Source organism: Populus trichocarpa, chromosome 1 (genome assembly GCF_000002775.5).
Source record: "Populus trichocarpa isolate Nisqually-1 chromosome 1, P.trichocarpa_v4.1, whole genome shotgun sequence".
NCBI classification, from domain to species: domain Eukaryota; kingdom Viridiplantae; phylum Streptophyta; class Magnoliopsida; order Malpighiales; family Salicaceae; genus Populus; species Populus trichocarpa.
Genome location: NC_037285.2, coordinates 1,196,068 through 1,214,228, shown reverse-complemented (window position 1 = coordinate 1,214,228; position 18,161 = coordinate 1,196,068). Strand labels below are relative to the sequence as shown.

Sequence of the window (18,161 nt, the reverse complement as noted above, 5' to 3'; positions counted from 1 at the left end):
AATACATGTCAGAAACTGTATTTGTAACTCGTAAATTTATAATCTTGGTAATAATCTTGCTTCGTAGAAAGCATCTGGTCTCAGTGTTAGAATCTCACTTCTTGAATTTCGATACAAAAACAAAAGATGTGTTCTTGTTGAACTGTGTGCAACTCTTAGTTAGACAATTTCACCAGATCAGTATATGATCAAACAACTTGTCCAAAAAGAAACGGACGACGTCTGATCAGCATTCAAATGACTTGCTTTTTCATCCATCACATGGTATGATAAAACTAATATACTGGACTCAAATTGTGACAGCAACATGAAAAGCTCGTGTCGTGCGGGCTTGACTTAGTCCCCGGTGGTGGGTCTCTCTATGAAAAGAAAAGGAAAAAAGTTGAAAAGAAGAGGTGATTTTTCATTTGTGGGACGAAAAATGGTATTTGGTGTTAACTTTCCATTAGCACGGAGAGAAGACAACAGATTTCGACGTCTTCGCTGGTCTGTCCCTTGAATTTATTAGTGAAAAGGAAAAGCAACCAACCAAACTGAAAGTTACTTCAGATTTGAATTAATAGCCATAGCTGCGAGACCCGATCTAGAGACTCATTCTATAAAGAACTTGAATTATTGGGTATTACATCAATTCACGGGTCTTGAATCAATAGTTTTCGTTAACATAATATTTTTGACTTTTTTATTATTATTATTAATTTCTTTGGACTTAACCCAACCAAGTTTGGATCAGATCTAACCAGATACAAATCAACCCAACAAGTCAAACCCAACAAGCCAATATCTTTTTCTAATCCAACTTAAAACCCACTAGGTCGCGGTTTTATCAGATCAACCAGCTAAGTTAGACCGGGTTAACCATCCAAGTTTCTTACTTTCTTTCAACAATATTCACATGGCTCATTGGCTCCCTAGTACAACAAGGCCTCGTGGCTCATTGGCTCTGTAGAACAGCAAGGTCTCTATTTTTGGTTTGATTGACATGTTTTGTTGCATGTATTATACGGATATTCGGCATTAACGTGTAGTTCAGCTGCCTCATGGTTTATGTAATGAGGCTGTAATGCCAAGGCAACAACAGGGCAAGTGCTAAAACGAGGTCTTTTGTGTTCATTTCAAGGTTGAAGAAGGTCTGCTTTCTCGATGCATAGAGCAGGTACCTCTTCAGTGTGTTCAAAGGTACTGCCCTTTTCCAGTAGATCGAATGTTTCAACACTCAAGGCAACCGGTACGAGATTTCTTCCTGTGATCAAATAGTTGATAAACCAATTCAACGCGTACAAATACAAGCAATCCTGAAGGATAATAGAGGTTTGGTCAGGCAAGTTCTATCATTATCGATCATTTCTACCCAAGTAAAATTCAGACCAAAAAAGGGCACCCAAATTCCAAATGGTGCAAAGACTTGGCAATAAACTCCAGCATATCATAAGAGAGACACAACATAGTGCCAGCAAATGGCATAGTAATTGATGAATATCCGACTGTGTAGAAGCAAGGGGACTCGCTTCTCTTTTTTGCTAACTCGGACACACTAGATAATGTTAATGCTCCTCCTCTAACAGTGAGTACATCCTGAATTACAAGGCATGATGTCTCCATTTTCGCATATAGTACTATTGTATGCATGTTCGTATAAGAATGTGCTAATTAATTAAGACTTTAGCACTAACCCCAGTTCTATCGATAAAAAAGAACAAATCTCAAGCATGAAAGCAGTACGCAGTCACGATGCATCCGAACTTTCAGAGTTGCTCCACCAAAAGCTAACTGAAAAACTGATTGTTAGAGATCGGACATAGTGCCACCATTTTGGCGGGATGTAAAGCATTTCTCCTTCCTCTAATATGCAGTCCAAGAATTCTAGGTCATGCACCTTCGGATATTGTCCGTCATCTATGTTGTCTAGGTCGACCTTCAAAAAGGAGAGTCAATTATGAAGAACATTGTCTATAATGGAGACACACAAACTTGTTCAGAGAGACAGAGTGAAAGGGTATCAAAAGACATTAGATGCATGTCTAGAAGAGATTGATCAGTAGGCAGCAATATGATTTAATACTATGACCAAAATAATGCAAATTTATCGAAATGGTTCATTAAGAGAAAGATGCTAGAAAGCAGTTACCTGGCTTGAATTGCAAAGCATAGTCTCATTGTATGGATAAAGTTCCTCTGACACTGAAGAGGTGTAGAGCCTTACATACTTTTTGCCAACAACCTGAAAATAAAATCACATTTTCATAGCAAACAACAAGCTCACTTATTTATGTTGACTTATAAATTAAACTGACAACGTGTATGCCTGTGGGCATATACGCACAGAAACTGTGCAAGTGGAAGAAACGTAATCAAGTGGAAATGGTACCGTTGAAATCATAATTGTTGTATTTCAAATTAGTTCTCGTTTAACCTAGAAGAGATTGCTTTCAACAAGAACATGCCATTCACATGCACACAAACCCTCAAAAAGAAGAACCATAACCACGGCAACAATGCCTAACAGCTAGTAGGAAAAAAAATTGAAATTCCAAGTGCAAAAGAACAAAAGACAAGATACATAATCTAGCTACTGGTCAGTGAGAAAAGATACATGAAAAAAATGCAGCATCTCATTGTAAGCATTCCACACAGAAACATAATTTAATACCTGAGCAAGTATATTATGGTGCGGATCATGGTGCAGTGGGGTCACTGTCCCAGCTGGACCAAACCAAGCATTAAGAGACCTAAGCTCCCCACCACCAGCACAGCAGTAGTCAGGAATGCAAATGTCTTTCCGTAACTCATTAATCTGCCGAATAAATGTAAAATATTAGCTGCTAGCATATTTCAATGTGTTGAGGCCCATGGTTAGATGCTCATTTATGTGAGTACAACCCACCTGATCAAATAATTGATGCTGTGCAAGATATGTAGGGACTGCAGAAGAAGAGTCATTGGACTGAATCTTCTCAAGAAACTCAGAAAATGTTATAAGCTCTTGCTTCCACTCTTGGCATAGATAGTTTTTCCCAACCTGCAAAGGACTTGACATTTTGATTACCTTTTGTTGTAGAATAACAACCATACATCCCATTCCACAGCGATACATATGAACACTTGTTTTAGCTCATCATGACTTAAATTTTGTGATGATTACAGATGCTCAAAATGTTCTTTCAACCTATTGTATGTTAATAGGTTCCATTATTGGCTTTAAGGACCGTAATTAAGAAACCTAGCTCTTAGGATGGGAAAACTCAAAAAACCAAGAGATTACTCTTTTTTCCCAATGAAGGCTATATCCAAGTTGTCACTTCAAAAGGTCAATGAAGCTATAATCTTTAATTTCACAGTTCAAAACTTCAAGTTTGAAATTGGGGCTTAGTTGATCAGAGTTGAGTTTTATTCTTACGTACCCTGGTATTTTTATCACCAAGCTTCAAATATCACATGCAACACTAACAGTATATTCAGAGGTTGCTACTTAAGAAATAATCAATCGCAATAACAAATAAATAACACATTACCATGGGCAGGAAAAACAACTTATTTAGAAAAAAAATTACAGTAGAAAAGAGCTATCTTATGGTTATTAGACATCTACTGAACTTCAATGAATGAAATATTAGAAAAGCACAAGTCATCAAATTTCACAAAAACAAGAATAATCACCTCAACTGGAACTGTGCGGTCACCAGCAACCCTTTTCAAGTAATCCATATCATTCCATTTTGTCCTGGCAGGCCAATGAGCCATACAATCACTAATTATAACTGGAGACCCAGATAGAAAATGTTCACGCAAAAATCCCTCTAAAGATAGACCAGATTTCTTCACCACAATCTTACTAGACAAGGACTTCTCTGGTAAAACACGAAGCACCTACAAATCCAAAGATAGCACATTGAATATTAAGCTCACAGTCTCTCTTATTAGCACCATACCACATGCCAATTATCATCCAACTCAGAAAGAATACTGCTACGAAACAAGAAAGCAATCGAAAACACCAATATCGAAAATGGACCGATCCTTTTACTGCTATTTGCTCATATCAAAAACACCAATAACTAACTCACAATTTACTATTTAAACAAACTAAAGATCCCCCATCAGAAAACCAAAGTATTCAAGCCAACCTGAATAATAATTCATAAATGCAACATGCCATGCTCATGCATTATAAAATAAAGCAAAAGTTGTAGAATTGTAAATCAAGAACAATCATAAATTAGCACATCATTAAATTAATTACTCTAGCAAACTATCCAAACCCAATCCCCTTAAACTAAATTATCTTAAATTAAAAAAAAAAAAAACTCCAAACATAATTATAAAATCCACAATAAGCTACATAATAATAATAATAATAATAATAATAATAATCTCAACTTTCCTAAAACAAAACCCTAAAAAAGCAAATCAACGCTACATTTCTATAAATAGAAAGAATTAGAGACAAACCTCACCTCCTCTTTATCAAACTCATCCCCTTCTTCAACAAATTTACACTTTGGTCCTTTCTCAAAACCCTCACTTTCCTTTTCTCTCGATTTCGCTGTCACAATTTCAATAGCCGATTCCAAATCCTTCTTCAACAGCACACCTCCCATGATCAATCCCAAATCCAAAACCCTAAGCGACTCTTTGAATTCACCATTTCGATAATGAAACTTTGCCACGTGTAAGCAAGCCATTGAGTAGGCATCACGCCAGGCTGGAAGCACGGAGTGCCAGGGACCGGAGTGGAGTTGCTCCCACGCCATCTCTCTCGCTGCCTCCGCCGCTCTGAAGTCGCCGGAGGCGGCGAGTGTTGACATGCTGACGTAGGCATAGCCGCCGTGGGATGAGATTGTTTGGAGGAGGTTTGAGGATTCGGCGTCGAGCGTAGGAGTTGTGAGATAGTTTCCGGCGGCGGCGGCGGTAGTTGCGGTGGACATGGTGGTTTCCGGTGAGCAGTTATGGAGTTATCGTTAGGAGGAGTTAGGCGTGTGTTTGGTTTGGAGGATAAGAGGGGCTTAAAAAGGGTGAGCTGTACGTACGACTGAGATATTTTATAATGATTGGAGGTTGGAGATGATATTAAAAAGTGAAAAAAGTCGGAGATATTTGATATGATATTTTGTCTTGATATCTTTTGGGCATAATTACTGAAAAAATATCTAAATTATTAAGTTTTAAAATTAATTTTTGAATTATTAGGCAAGATTAGATTAATTATTTTTTATATATAAAAAAATAGCAATTTTTTATATTAACGTGATTGAGTCAATATCTTATTTAAATTAACTAAAAATTTAGTTTAGATTAGTTTTTAAAATTTTAATTTTTCATGTTAACACATCTAATCAACTAGCTATATTGATGTGATTGAGTCAATATCTTATTAAATTAACTAAAAATCTAGTTTAGATTAGTTTTTAAATTTTTAATTTTTCATGTTAATCCATCTAATCAGTTAAATTTAACAATGATGTATCATTTTTATGATTTAATTAAATGAGACCCAACTGAGTTGTTAGATATATGTGTTGATAAAGAGATCTAATTAAATCAATATATTATTCAAATTAACTAAAAACCTTGCTTAAATTATTTTTTGAATTTCTAATTTTTCACGTTAATTTATCTAGTCAATTATCTTTAACAATCAAGTATATTTAGTATTGTGATTTTAATAATTGTATCTAACAAGACTCATATGGGTTATTAGATTAAAATTTAAATTATTCATTTGAATCAAATCAATATTTTTTACAGAAAGAAAAACTCTTTATATATATATATATATATATATATATATATAATTCTAATCGAGTTAATAATTTATTGAAATCATCTAAGAATCTTACTCAGGTCTGTCTTTAAAATTCTAAATTTTCAAATTAAATTATTAATTATTAATTTTAATTAATCATAAGTATCGTCATTTTTTACAGAAAAAAAAAAACTCTTTTTATATATATATATTTTCTAATCGAGTTAATAATTTATTGAAATCAACTAAGAATGTTACTCAGGCTGTCTTTAAATTTCTAAATTTTCGAATCAAATTATTAATTATTAATTTTAATTAACCATAAGTAATATAATTTTAATGGTGGGATGAAACAAGACCCAACTGAACGTGGTAAGATTTAGTTTTGCAGTAGTTAGGCAAGCGAGATTGGGATTTGACGTGTTAAGCTTAAAGGGAGCGGAGTGGGCCCATGGTCGGATCAACCTTTTCATCGTCCAAACATCAATCATAGAGTCGGTGGTGGACGTGGAGCCATAATATAACATTGCCTCTCTACATTCAAATATACTGTCTGTCAATTGTCAAGTGAAAAAGAAAGATAGTGAAATATCATAGTGATAACCAATGCTTGTATATATCTTGTTTGTGATGGGGAGCAACTTAAACTCCTTTCGGATCTTCGTGGAGGGATGTAAGACAACAAATACTAGTTTTTTTTTTCTTACTACAATTTCATTAAATATAATTATTAAACTTATTCCAAAATAAATCTTAAAAAAATTACGAGTTAAATAAATTACTATATCAATCTATATCAATTTTTATTTTTAAATTGATATTACTGATTTGAATTAGATTTAATATGATTAATCACGTCACTAAAAACCTATCCATAACAAGTGAATTTCACTAAATTATTATATTTTTTAGTTTAATTTTAAACTCAATTCTAATCAAATTTTAGATCATGAATTTTTCATATAAACTCATCGTACCAAAACTTATTTAATAACTACAAATGAATTTGGAAATATAACAAAAGTTGAGGTTAAAGTTAGCTTACAACATAACTATGCACAAACCTCACCCACAAAATCTAAGAATGCGCTTGAAATTCAAACTGATTATTTACATTATGTGAATTGTGATTTTTTTAAATAGAAAGTTAATGAAAAAAAAAATTATTTAAAGAATTATCTCTTAGTTGAGTCACAAATAACATATACAATTTATGTATCGCAATTGGAATTTGCAACTCTTTCTCCAAAAAAAATCACAATTCACACGTATACAAATAACACCTGCATATAATAAATGCTATTCGAGTGTTACAAATATTATCTATAACTCAATTAAGTATGCTCGTTTGCTAATTATTTTTTTTGTTCATGCCATTTTATGAAGAAAAAATTTACAGTTCTAGGTTCCCAAAAAAATCCAAAATATCTTCATGAAGAGTAAGTGGGCTTGAACGGGCTTCGTGGCTTTGTTCTCAAAGTTTATGAATCTTGTCTCTTAGTCTAATGCCAATGGGCATGGACCTACACCTACTATAGAAAATAATACTTCCTTTACATGACACCATACATGGACTTACTTGGTATTCCCTCTCACGTGAAAATGACAATGTGGGGCTAAATTCATCATAAACATGTTTTCTTTTCATGAATCGAAGTACTTTTAGCCCATGATGCTAAATTTCATACTTCTTGATATCTCCCCCAATAGTAGCATAACTTGCTCAATATATATAACAATAATTTCCTTTCATTCTTTTTTTTTTTTTTTGCATATATATATATATATATATATATATATATATCGAAAAAAAAGAATGAAAGGAAAGTATTGTCACAGTTATATAATAAAAAAATATTTAAGCTTTCGCTTGGTATTGTTTTATATGGTATTTTTCAAAAGTATATTTTACTCGAAAATATATTAATATAATTTTTTTTTATTTTTAACATTGATATATTAAAATTATTGAAAAACACTAAAAATATCAATTTAATATTTTTTTCAAATAAAATAAACTTTTAAAACACACCAAAAAACACCAAACACTCAATTAATTTACAACAATATAGTACACTCAAGGCTTTATTCTTATTTGTATGTTCCTTTTACCTTCCACTCCAAAGTTATTCTTAAGTAGCTCGAAGGCATGAAAAAGGGAAGAAAAACTCAACTTCAAACAAAAGTGATCTCCAAATAATACACACGATCGAGAACAAGTTTTATTTCATCTTTTTAATTAATGAAAAAAATCCCTAAAACTATAGACTATACAATCGAATACACATTCTCTTACAAGGTCACGTAAATCCCGTAATTAGCTCCTATATAATTAGGATGGTCTGATATTGATATCAATATTCATATGTTCATATCCATATTTATATTAGTGTATTCAATACAATATTCTAAGGTCAAAAACTCCGACTCATGCTTGATCTAAGTAGTGTAAAAAAAATCAATTACTATTTAATTGATTACGTCAAAATTTAATATAATTTAATTTAAAAATTATCATGATTTTTTAAAAAAATAATATTGTTTTGATTTACTCACCACTGAGCTTTGAACTTGTAATATAAATCTTTGCCGGATCATATATAGTGACGAATTTAATAACATTGATATCAAAATTTTCATGTACACGTCGGAGACCATCAAAAACCCATGAGACAATATTAATAACCCTACCACAGTAGCATGTCGATCCGTTGTCGAAGGCTAGCAGGGAACAACATCTGAATCGTACGAAGACAGCTAACAAATGCAAAATAATTTTTGGACCTTTTTATGCCTCAATTTCTTGTCTTCTCTAATTTTCTGGATAAAAACAGAATCAATCATAATCAACATTAGCTCAAAGATCATTAATTAGAAAACTAATCGTTCATGTGTTAACTAAAATTAATTAATGTTTAAACATCCATTTCCATGCTCTTTCTGGTAATCACATCAAAAGTGGAAGAAGAGACACGAGTGGTGAGAAGCCCTCCATTTTGGTGACAGGAAGATCCATTAAAAGAGGGTTTTAAGAGAGGCTGTTAGTATCATCATGGTCTTGTAGTTGGGTTGTTGTTGTGGTGAAGAGGGTCTGGTCCAGTTGGTACTTCTCTCTCTGACTCCTCATCTGTGACTAAACTTGATGCTCCCTTCCCCATTCTTGTGATCTTATAACTTTGATGAATATCCTGTATTTAAGAGCCAAAGAAGAAGAAGTTTAAGAAAAGGGGACCAAAGAGAGAAAACCCATCAAAGGAACAAGCTTGAAAACCCAAGAAAGACATAAAAGTTTTCGCCTTTAAGGATTGGATTGGTGAAAAGGTGGCATCTTTTTGCATTACCTGTGCTGAAGCTCTGGCTCTATTTCCTGCTGCTACTGTTGTTTCATGCATTGCAAACATGATGAGATTACATGCCATATTAGTAAACCGTATATTTAAACTAGCTAAACAAACACAAAGGATTCGAACTTGAACAAGAGACAGAAAGAAAGGAATGATTTTGAACTTACAGGAACGAGAGGAATGGACTAATGGCATCAAAACAAAGGTCAAGATGATCAAAGCAATGGAGATTGATGAAAACCTTGAGAGACCATCTCCAAATGCCATTTTTCCGGCTCTAACTCTTTGGAGAAGAAAGAAAGATTCTTTTTTTTATCTTCTTAACCAAAGCTAGCTATCAAGACGAAGAAAGGAAAAGGGTTTTGAAGATAGATCAAAGCAAAGTATGCAGCAAAGCTTTCTTTTACATGGTCTTTGTGTTATAGATCAAAATTCAAAACCAGTATACTATTTTACAGGGTGTAAATATAATGATATTTATGGACTTCTATAACCCTTAAAAGGGTGTGAAATTTACTAATGACCGGCGGTTAAAGTAGTAAAGGTCCGGGGGTAGGATTGTCTATAAGATTAAATGACCCAGTTACAAGGATGATTCAGGACAGTTTCGTAGGTTTCTACAGTTGGCACATATCAAGACAAACATCCTACCTGGTACGTAAACTGGCGGCGAGAGAGCTGGATGCCACGTGGTGAGATGATGTCTGTGTCGTTTGGAGAGGGCAACTCATGCCATAGTCACCGAACTCGGCTCAAAGGCGGACTAAACTCGCGGGTCATTGAATCAATCCGAGTGATTTTATTTTGTTTTTTTTTTTTATATAAAATAATTTTTCAGGTTTGATTACATTAATTAAATTATTAAAAATATTTTTTACATTCAGCCTATTTAACTGGCATGAGTTTAGTATCTTTTTTTGGTTTAACTTGAAATGTAAGATCAAGTTTCAGATCAATTTCTAGTTCTAGATCGGAAGTTTTCTTAGTCGGCCTATTAAACCGGCATGAGTTTAAGAAGCATGCAATTCATAACTAGTTAGCTTATTGGTAAGTGCCGGTATCACTTATGAACCAACTCCCCTGCTGGTCTCCAAATATATAAGAATCAAATACTTTCACATTCAATGTAAGAGATTATCAATGAGGGTTTTGAAAATGAAATCAAAGGCTAGTTAGTTGCTGTTAAAATAAGGTACAAACTTGGTACTGTTTTAATGGAATCCATGATCAAATATAGATGGAATGAGAATTTATGAAAGGAGGGACAATTTTTTTTTTTGTAAAAGAAAGTCGATCCTATGTTATGTTCTTTGCTTGCTTTAATTTTTGCTAATCCTATGTTATGTTCTTCACCAAGGATAGGAACGAATGCTGCAGTTTTGAAGCCCCTAAATCATAGTAAGGGAAAGAGGAGACTCAGAGCGTTGAAACTTTGGCAACAGTAATTTAGCCTGCCGATGAGGGAGAAATGTCACATACAATCTATGATCTCAAGTATCACTTTGCAGAACTAGGAAACGAGGTAGGGGATGGAATCATCACCAGAAATGTCGAAGTCGAACAAATACAAGTCAGGAAATGGGCTGCTAGTTGCAGCAAAATCTTCCAAGTCAGCAGACTCAAAGTACTTATCGACAGACTTGTCTTGCTTGGTGGGAAGTGTATCTTTGGCAAGATGATGCGATTGTCCTCCAGTCATCTCATTTTCATTCCTATGTGGTGTTGGTATAAGGAATCTGTCATTCTCTCGATGAATGTCCGTTCTCACCTGAGAATGCTGGCCATCATGATTAGTCCCACAATCAAGAGATTGATCATCGAAAGTACTATGGATAGTTTTGTGATGCAACTCTGGATTTTGTTGGGAAGGACAAGAGACAGGCCCTGCATCAGCATAAATTTTGTGTGAAGAATTGACATTGGCAAAGGGAATGGCAGAAATGTAACTAAAGTCAGATGGGGATAGGTTGGACTCACCGGAAAGATCTTTCTTCAGAGGCCTCGAAGCTATAGTTGTAAAGCTGTCCTGCTTGGTTTCATGCATCTGATGATATTCATCTGGCTGTAAATCAGTGATCTGTATCAGACAACGTGTTTCTCTGCACAGCTCCAGAATTATCATTCAGAGGCAGTACAAGCTGTTCATCAGCATCACTTGACCTCACCAGGGGCTTTTTTGTCCCAAGTTGCCTTTCCCCTAGCTCGGTATCTTGGACATGATTTTGACTGTTCAATGGCTCAACATCCATCAGTTGATTTCTCCTATTATCTTTTGATGAAACAGAACCCACACCATCATCAACATCATAATCACTATCACAACTAATAGCAGGATTCTTTATTTGACCATGGCCACCTTGAGGTCTTTCAATTATGACAGATGTGCCAGTATCAATGCTAGGTTTCCCAATGAGGGATTCCTCTAGACTCAACAATCCCAGCCAAATTGCACACTCCTTCGCTGTCATCTTATCCTGTAAGCACTTTGACTGATGGACATGCCTCCTGATTTTGCAAAAATCAGGTGACATACGCTTTATTACAGCAGTCAACACCCTGACTTTCCACATCTTCTTCAAATCGTGAGGTTTCTTAAAAGGAGGACTCTGAGCTTGGGGTAGTCCTAGTTTTAGCCACCAATCTTCATTTCCAGTTGGCCACCAAGGTGGTGGAACCTTTTTCTCCAACGGATGCTTCCTTTGAGGGGGATTGCAGTGCTGAATCAAAGAAGACAAGAAATCCTAAAGTTGCATCTTGCAGGTCTTCAAGAACACTTTGGGAGTTCCTATTTCTACTCTCATTTAACTCGCCCATAGCAGAACACTCTGCTTCATACTTTGCTATGGCTGCTGGCCCATTCTTATCGAATTTCACCTTTTCTTTCCACCAAGCTCTTATGTTATCAGATGCACCACTTACTGGCTTACCCTTCTCTGGAATGATTCCATACACAAATCCACGTGCTTCGCACACTTCCATTAACTTCAACATATACTTGAGAATTCCATCCTGGACTCTCAACATTTTCTTCCTCCTAGCGAGATCATAGGTCCGCTTCAGCTTTTGCTTCTCTGCTAGTTGTACTGCAAGCTTCTGTCTTTCCTTAATCCTTTTGAGTTTGACATGATCCTTCCACATCCTTCTATCCATATCTTCTGCTCCAATTTCTTCATCACTAACATCTTTCTCAGCAATATTCTCGCACCTTATGTCATCAACTTCAATGTCTAAGCTGTCAGTCAAAGAATCATGGAGCATCAGAAGGTGCTCCAATGTCCAGCTGATTATACTACAATAGCTCAACCACGTGGCTACCATCAGACTTCATAAGAAACTTGACAAATAACATTTGATCATCACAAAGTAGCCTGTTTTGCTCTCAAAACAAGGAAACAAAATTACTCATCTAAACCGAGCTAAATGGTTATTTTAGGCTCACAGATAGATCAGATTGGATATTCTAATCTAAAAACACCAAAAACCTAATACTCCAAACTTGAATTCTTTTCTTTACCAATGTTTTCCCAGCAACCAAACAAACAAAATCACAGAAAAATTCTGCCAAAAAGAAACTATCCCTCTACTCTCTTCTCATAATCTCAAATTTAGTAAAAAATCGATAGAATTTCCGCCAAATGAAAACCAAAATTCTATCTTGCATTCCAAAATCTACCCACTTCTCAAAATCATTCAAAAACCAGCTAAAATTCTCCGAACAAAATATACCCTCAAGTCTAATTCAAGAATAAACAGGTAGCAAGTAATACAACGTAAGAACATCCAAAAACTATAAACTTTCTGTAGAACATCAGAAAAAGATCAAAACTTTGAAAAAAACCTTACCAAATATCAGCTCCTATCTCTTCCAATTTACCCATCAGACTTGATCAAAAACTAAGCTTTGAACCTCAAATCAGCCAAACTAGTAAATGGGTGTTTATAAATGTGTCTCTTTTATGCTTTTGGAACGATTTGATTGTCTTGAACTCGCCAACAGAAACAATGGGTCGCTGGAAGAGACAGAGACAGGTGAAATCTACAAGAGGGCATTTTTGCTAAGGCTGTCCCTAGCACGGGTAAAATAATTCTCTTCTTAGAGGTTCTTGATATCTCTGAAACTATGTTTCTTGATTTATGGACTTCTGTAACCTCACTAAGCTATGAAATATACCAATTAACTTTAGGTAGAAGTAGTAAATGACGAGGGGTAGAATAGTGATTGCCTTCCGTGTATCTCGAATTGAGTTTCAACCTTTGTTAAATTTTTTTTTTAATATTTTAAGATGATATGTTAATATCAAAATTTAATTTTAAAAAATAAAAAATATTATTTTATTATTTTTTAAATTAAAAATAATTAAAAAAATAATCTCTAACACAATCCCAAACAATCTCAATAATTAAACCTGTTCCTCAATAATTAAACCTGTTCCGTGGATCCATCCAGTGACCTAGCAATTCGAAGCTTGACTTTGGCTTTCATTTTTGAACTATTTTGGGTATTAATCCGGAGACAAGTATCAAATTGGATGCCTTATGCGTTGTTTAGAGCATTTGACACTTAAAAACTGTTTCTCCCTCCAAGAAAATCCTTGCTTGTTGCAAGATGAATTCAACTAATTTTGATAAAAACTAAACTCTAAATCTAGAGATGTATGACTTCCACACTCCACAAATTGAAAAAATAAAATAAAAATCAACCTTAAACCTCATAAATATACAAGTACCACCTCCTGTGGTTAGTCACTTGAATTGTTCGTTGGATTGCAAATGGACTTGAACATCACAGCATCAATCTCGGTTTTAAAAAATAATCGTAAATGCATTAGTTCATAGATTATTGAAAAGGTTCATCCATGCAATTACAACCCTGGACTCATGTCCAGCTACCTATGTTCAGCTTAACAAGTGTGCCTGAACTAAATACTCTGAGAGTAAGAACCAGACTTTGGTGTCCATTGCAGAGGCAGAGGGATACATAAAGTAAATGGGGACTCACTGAAGGACAATATGATGTGTCCACTGATCATCCAGGTCAAAACTGGAGGAAACCAGACGACCAGGTACCACCTATAAATATGTTTAAAATTACCTTAAAATCATTCAAGGCTTTCTTCTACACAATCATCAATCTAATCATCATTATTGCCTTTTGTTTTCAAGAGTTCCAATTATTTGTATTCATTAGCTTTTCCATTCCAAGTGATCATTGTTATTATCAATAGATGAGAGCCTCTATCTAATACAGTACAGCTGACGCAAACAAAGCTTCAGCTTATCAATAGGATAAATAGATATGTTCCAATAGAATAATTCATCCAAAGGACCAAATACGATAAAGAGATATAAATCAAAGAATATACAGGCATGGAAAAGGGAAGGTGCCATTAGCAGATATGGAAAAGGGAAGGTGCAATTCGCAGATATGCTAAAAAGTATCCTGCTGAAAGGTGATAAGAATTTTGTTAATTGCCCCATCTAACACAAAGAATCATTTACATGAATTCCTATATAATTATCCTCATTGAGGAAGACTGTGCCTGACCATTAAAAAAAAGAAAAAAGGAAAAAAGAAAAGAAAAACTGCCTCCCCTCATTTTTCTTGTTAAATCATTGAGTTGTGAAAATAATTAGGTGTGTAACTTACTGCCTTGAAATGCACAAACAATAACAACTGTTAAGGCAGCACCTCTAATTGATTGAGGAAGTCCTTTAACCAGGTCAGAAATGGTTGCGCTGCAGTTTTGAGCTTTTCACCTGTCCCTGGATCATAATAAGATCGAGAAGACTTAGTTATATGCAAGACAAAAAAATTTGGCCAGTAGATTAGAAAGAGATGTCACTTACAATCTGAAAGTATCAGCTGTGTCAGCTTTCTGAAACTATGCACCAAAGCATTGGATCAATTCATCCTCAGGATCAACAAATAAGTCATCCAATGAAAACGAACTCATTTCAAGGAATGGGCTGTTAATTGCAAAATCTGGCAAGTCAAATTCAAATTGCCTATCAACAGCTCCATCTTGCTCAGTGGGAAATGTATCTTTGATAAGATGATGTGGTTCTCCTCCAGTCAAGTCATTTCCATTTCCTTGCGGTGCTGGTATATGGAATCTGTCATCCTCTTGCCTGATGCTCATTGTCATCTGAGAAGGCTGCCTATCATGATTTGTCCCATAATCAAGTGATGGATTATAGAAATTACTATAAGTAGTCTCATGGTGCAGCACTGAATTTTGGCCCAATGGATAAAAGGCAGGCCCTTTGTCTGCATAAATTTTCTCCGTAGAATTGACATTGGCAGAAGGAACACCAGCATAGTAGTTAAAGTCAGATTGGGGTAGGTTGGATTCACCCACAAAACCATTCTCCAGAGGCCTTACAGTTGAAGATGTAAAATTTTCATGCTGAGTGTCATGCATCTGATAGTCAACTGGCTGTAAATCAGTGTGATTTATATCAGGCAAAGTACTTGTCCTCTCAACACCCAAATGATCATCATTCAGCTGTGGTTGAGGATGTTGATCAGCATGGCTTGACCTCACACGGGGCCTTTTTCTCCTTGGTTGCTTTTTCCCTAGCTCCTTATCTTGGACAGGATTGGTAGCATCATCTCGACTGTTTAATGGCTCCACATCCATTGATTGATTTCTCCTATTATCTTTAGATGAAACTGAACCCACACCATCATCAGCACCATCAACATCATAATCACTATCACTACTAATGGCACGTTTCTTCTTTTGGCCATGTCCGCCTTGAGGAGTTTCAGTTACACCAGATGTTCCATTGTCACTGCTAGGTTGCCGAATGAGAGATTCCTCTTGACTCAACACCCCTAACCAAATTGCACTCTCCTTTGCGGTCATCTTATCCTGTAAGCATTTTGATTGACGCACATGCCTTCTAATTTTTGGAATATCAGGTGACATGTGCTTTATTACAGCTGTTAATACCCCAACTTTCCACATCTTCTTCAAATCATGTGGTTTCTTATAAGGAGGGCTCTGGCCTTGGGATAGTCCTAATTTTACCCACCAATCTTCATTTCCCGTTGGCCACCAAGGTGGTGGAACTCCCTTCTCCAATGGGTACTTCCTTTGGGGGGGATCACAGTGTTGCATCAAAGAAGACAAAAGAGACCCTAAAGTTGCATCTTGAAGATCTTGAAGAGCACTTTGAGAGTTCCCATTTTTACTGTTCTCTGCCTCACCCATGGCCAAACACTCTGCTTCATACTTTGCTATGGCTGCTGGCCCGTTCTTATCGAACCTCACCTTTTCTTTCCACCAAGCTCTTATGTTATCAGATGCACCACTTACTGGCTTACCCTTCTCTGGAATGATTCCATACACAAATCCACGTGCTTTGCACACTTCCATTAACTTCAACATATACTTGAGAATTCCATCCTGGGCTCTCGACATTTTCTTCCTCCGAGCTTGATCTGACGTCTGCTTGGGCTTTTGCTTCTCCGCAGCTTGTTGTGCTGCAAGCTTCTGTTTTTCTTTAAGCCTTTTGAGTTTGATACGATCCTTCCACATTCGCCTCTCCAAATCTTCTGCTTCAATTTCTTCATCAGTGACATCTTTCTCCGCGATAGTGTCACACCTTATATCATCAGCTTCAAGGTCCGCGCTGTCAGACACATCAGTCATCGAACATTAAACAGTGCTCAATCTTCTATCAAGAGAATCATTAAGAAATACACCAACTAAACTTTTGAAAATCACAAAGCAGCATGTTACTGTCTCAAAACAAAGATAAGGAAAAGATCACCTAATCTAAGAAAACTAGTTATATTACGATCAGGGAAAGGTAAGCTTCAGATTTGAAATCTAACACTCAACGGCTGAATTCTTTTCCATACACAATTTCGTTTCTCAGGTACCAAACAAAAGATAAGAACTCATAAAATTTAAAAACATAATAATTCTGCCGAAATAACAACCTTCCCTTTACACTAACACTATTCTATTTTAAAACCATTAAAAAACCTCAAACCAACTCAAATCTCATGCATTTACAATCAAAACAAAGAGAGCCCACAAAACTAATTCAACAAAAAAACAAACCATCTTTCAATGAAACATCAATTAACACAACACATAAAAACCCAAAAAATATCAAACTTTTTGAACCACATAACAAAAATATCAAAACTTTTTTTTTAAAAAAACTTACCAAATATCAGCTCCAATCTCTTCCAATTCACCCATCAAACTTGATAAAAACACAAGACTTTGAACCTCAAATCAACCAAACAAGCAATTCGGTCTCAAGTTCTGAAACCCTTCTCTCTATTTTTGTTGGGTTAGAGAAGAAGACACAGAGTCCTATATGAGAGATAGAGATGAACCCAGAGGAAGAAAAGGCGCAAAGAAATGAACCCAATAAGGGTTTTTTTGCCGGAAAAATAATAAAGTAAAGCAGTTTTTGCTAAATTCAATGCACAAACACGATAATTACTATAAAATATTTTACAGAGAGATAGATTTTAATTGGGTCTCTATCGAGATTTTGAGAGAGAGAGAGAGAGATGATGATGTTGCTGATGACGTTTTTGAGTGGCAGCCTCGTAAGGAGGCCAAGTTGAATGAAAACACCTCATATTTTCTCATTTTCTGGGTTATAATCACCTGCATCCCTATCTATATTAAGAAAAAAAACACGTTTTTATAATGGTCAGTGGTGTTTTTTTTTTTTTAAAAAAAAGAAAAGTAAAATTAAGTGGAATTACTGAAATTCAACATAAAGAAGATCTGACGGCGTCATGGATTTTCTTATCACTTAAAATTCAATATCCAACTTTCCATCAATGATTGATTGCTAGAATCTCACAAGAAAAATGATTTATAATTTGGTGACTAGGAAAAATATTAATAAATGCCTTATTTGCTAGTTATTGCTTTTTTTTCTTTTTCTTGGAAGATAAGGAGAGGTTTTCTTAGGGTGAGATATATAATAAAGAAATATATAAATAATTATTTAAAGAAATCATAGTTACTAATTGGTTTCTCTTTGAAATAAGAAAGAACCCTAGCAATGCTTGGAAGGTCAATTTCAAAACAAAA

At 35.1% G+C, this 18,161-nt stretch overlaps 3 protein-coding genes across 5 annotated transcripts; all 3 read right to left on the bottom strand.

Moving 5' to 3' along the window:
* Positions 1 to 653: 653 nt before the first annotated feature.
* LOC7496047 (lysine-specific demethylase JMJ30) lies at positions 654 to 5,031 on the bottom strand. 2 transcript variants are annotated; one of them, XR_002978679.2, is made up of 7 exons: positions 4,455 to 5,031; positions 3,658 to 3,867; positions 2,885 to 3,019; positions 2,651 to 2,794; positions 2,129 to 2,221; positions 1,674 to 1,915; positions 654 to 1,295 (listed from the first exon to the last, which is right to left on the bottom strand). XR_002978679.2 is itself a non-coding variant. In XM_002299208.4 (6 exons), the coding sequence occupies exons 1-6, from the start codon at positions 4,923 to 4,925 to the stop codon at positions 1,727 to 1,729; spliced, it is 1,242 nt and encodes a 413-aa protein (XP_002299244.1). In that variant the 5' UTR covers positions 4,926 to 5,030; the 3' UTR covers positions 1,406 to 1,726. The 2 variants fall into 2 exon arrangements, 1 of the variants encoding a protein (XP_002299244.1); XM_002299208.4 differs by lacking the exon at positions 654 to 1,295 and having other exon boundaries at positions 1,406 to 1,915; positions 4,455 to 5,030.
* Positions 5,032 to 10,511: 5,480 nt separating this feature from the next.
* On the bottom strand, positions 10,512 to 13,745 carry LOC7487044 (ETHYLENE INSENSITIVE 3-like 3 protein). The gene is given in 4 exon segments (XM_024607301.2): positions 10,512 to 10,971; positions 11,065 to 11,826; positions 11,828 to 12,319; positions 12,931 to 13,745. Coding segments are annotated over 3 exon segments (1,197 nt in total). The 5' UTR covers positions 12,966 to 13,745; the 3' UTR covers positions 10,512 to 10,971; positions 11,065 to 11,156.
* Positions 13,746 to 13,888: 143 nt separating this feature from the next.
* LOC7487046 (ETHYLENE INSENSITIVE 3-like 3 protein) lies at positions 13,889 to 17,697 on the bottom strand. Of its 2 annotated transcripts, XR_008056753.1 has the most exons (4): positions 17,272 to 17,660; positions 14,935 to 16,725; positions 14,735 to 14,850; positions 13,889 to 14,157 (listed from the first exon to the last, which is right to left on the bottom strand). XR_008056753.1 is itself a non-coding variant. In XM_002299212.4 (3 exons), exons 1-2 carry the CDS (start codon positions 17,304 to 17,306, stop codon positions 14,970 to 14,972), a joined length of 1,791 nt encoding a protein of 596 aa, XP_002299248.3. In that variant the 5' UTR covers positions 17,307 to 17,697; the 3' UTR covers positions 14,514 to 14,850; positions 14,935 to 14,969. The 2 variants fall into 2 exon arrangements, 1 of the variants encoding a protein (XP_002299248.3); XM_002299212.4 differs by lacking the exon at positions 13,889 to 14,157 and having other exon boundaries at positions 14,514 to 14,850; positions 17,272 to 17,697.
* Positions 17,698 to 18,161: the final 464 nt, after the last annotated feature.

What these genes read in the sequence shown, in the direction of transcription:
- LOC7496047 (XM_002299208.4), bottom strand. Translation starts at nt 4,925, where the DNA reads ATGTCCACCGCAACTACCGCCGCCGCCGCCGGAAACTATCTCACAACT. An exon ending in ATGAGTTTGATAAAGAGGAG is followed by an intron (nt 3,868 to 4,454) that starts GTGAGGTTTGTC and finishes TTGGATTTGTAG; the next exon opens with GTGCTTCGTGTTTTACCAGA. An exon ending in AGCATCAATTATTTGATCAG is followed by an intron (nt 2,795 to 2,884) that starts GTGGGTTGTACT and finishes TTTATTCGGCAG; the next exon opens with ATTAATGAGTTACGGAAAGA.
- LOC7487046 (XM_002299212.4), bottom strand. Translation starts at nt 17,306, where the DNA reads ATGGGTGAATTGGAAGAGATTGGAGCTGATATTTG. An exon ending in GAGATTGGAGCTGATATTTG is followed by an intron (nt 16,726 to 17,271) that starts GTAAGTTTTTTT and finishes TGTGTCTGACAG; the next exon opens with CGCGGACCTTGAAGCTGATG.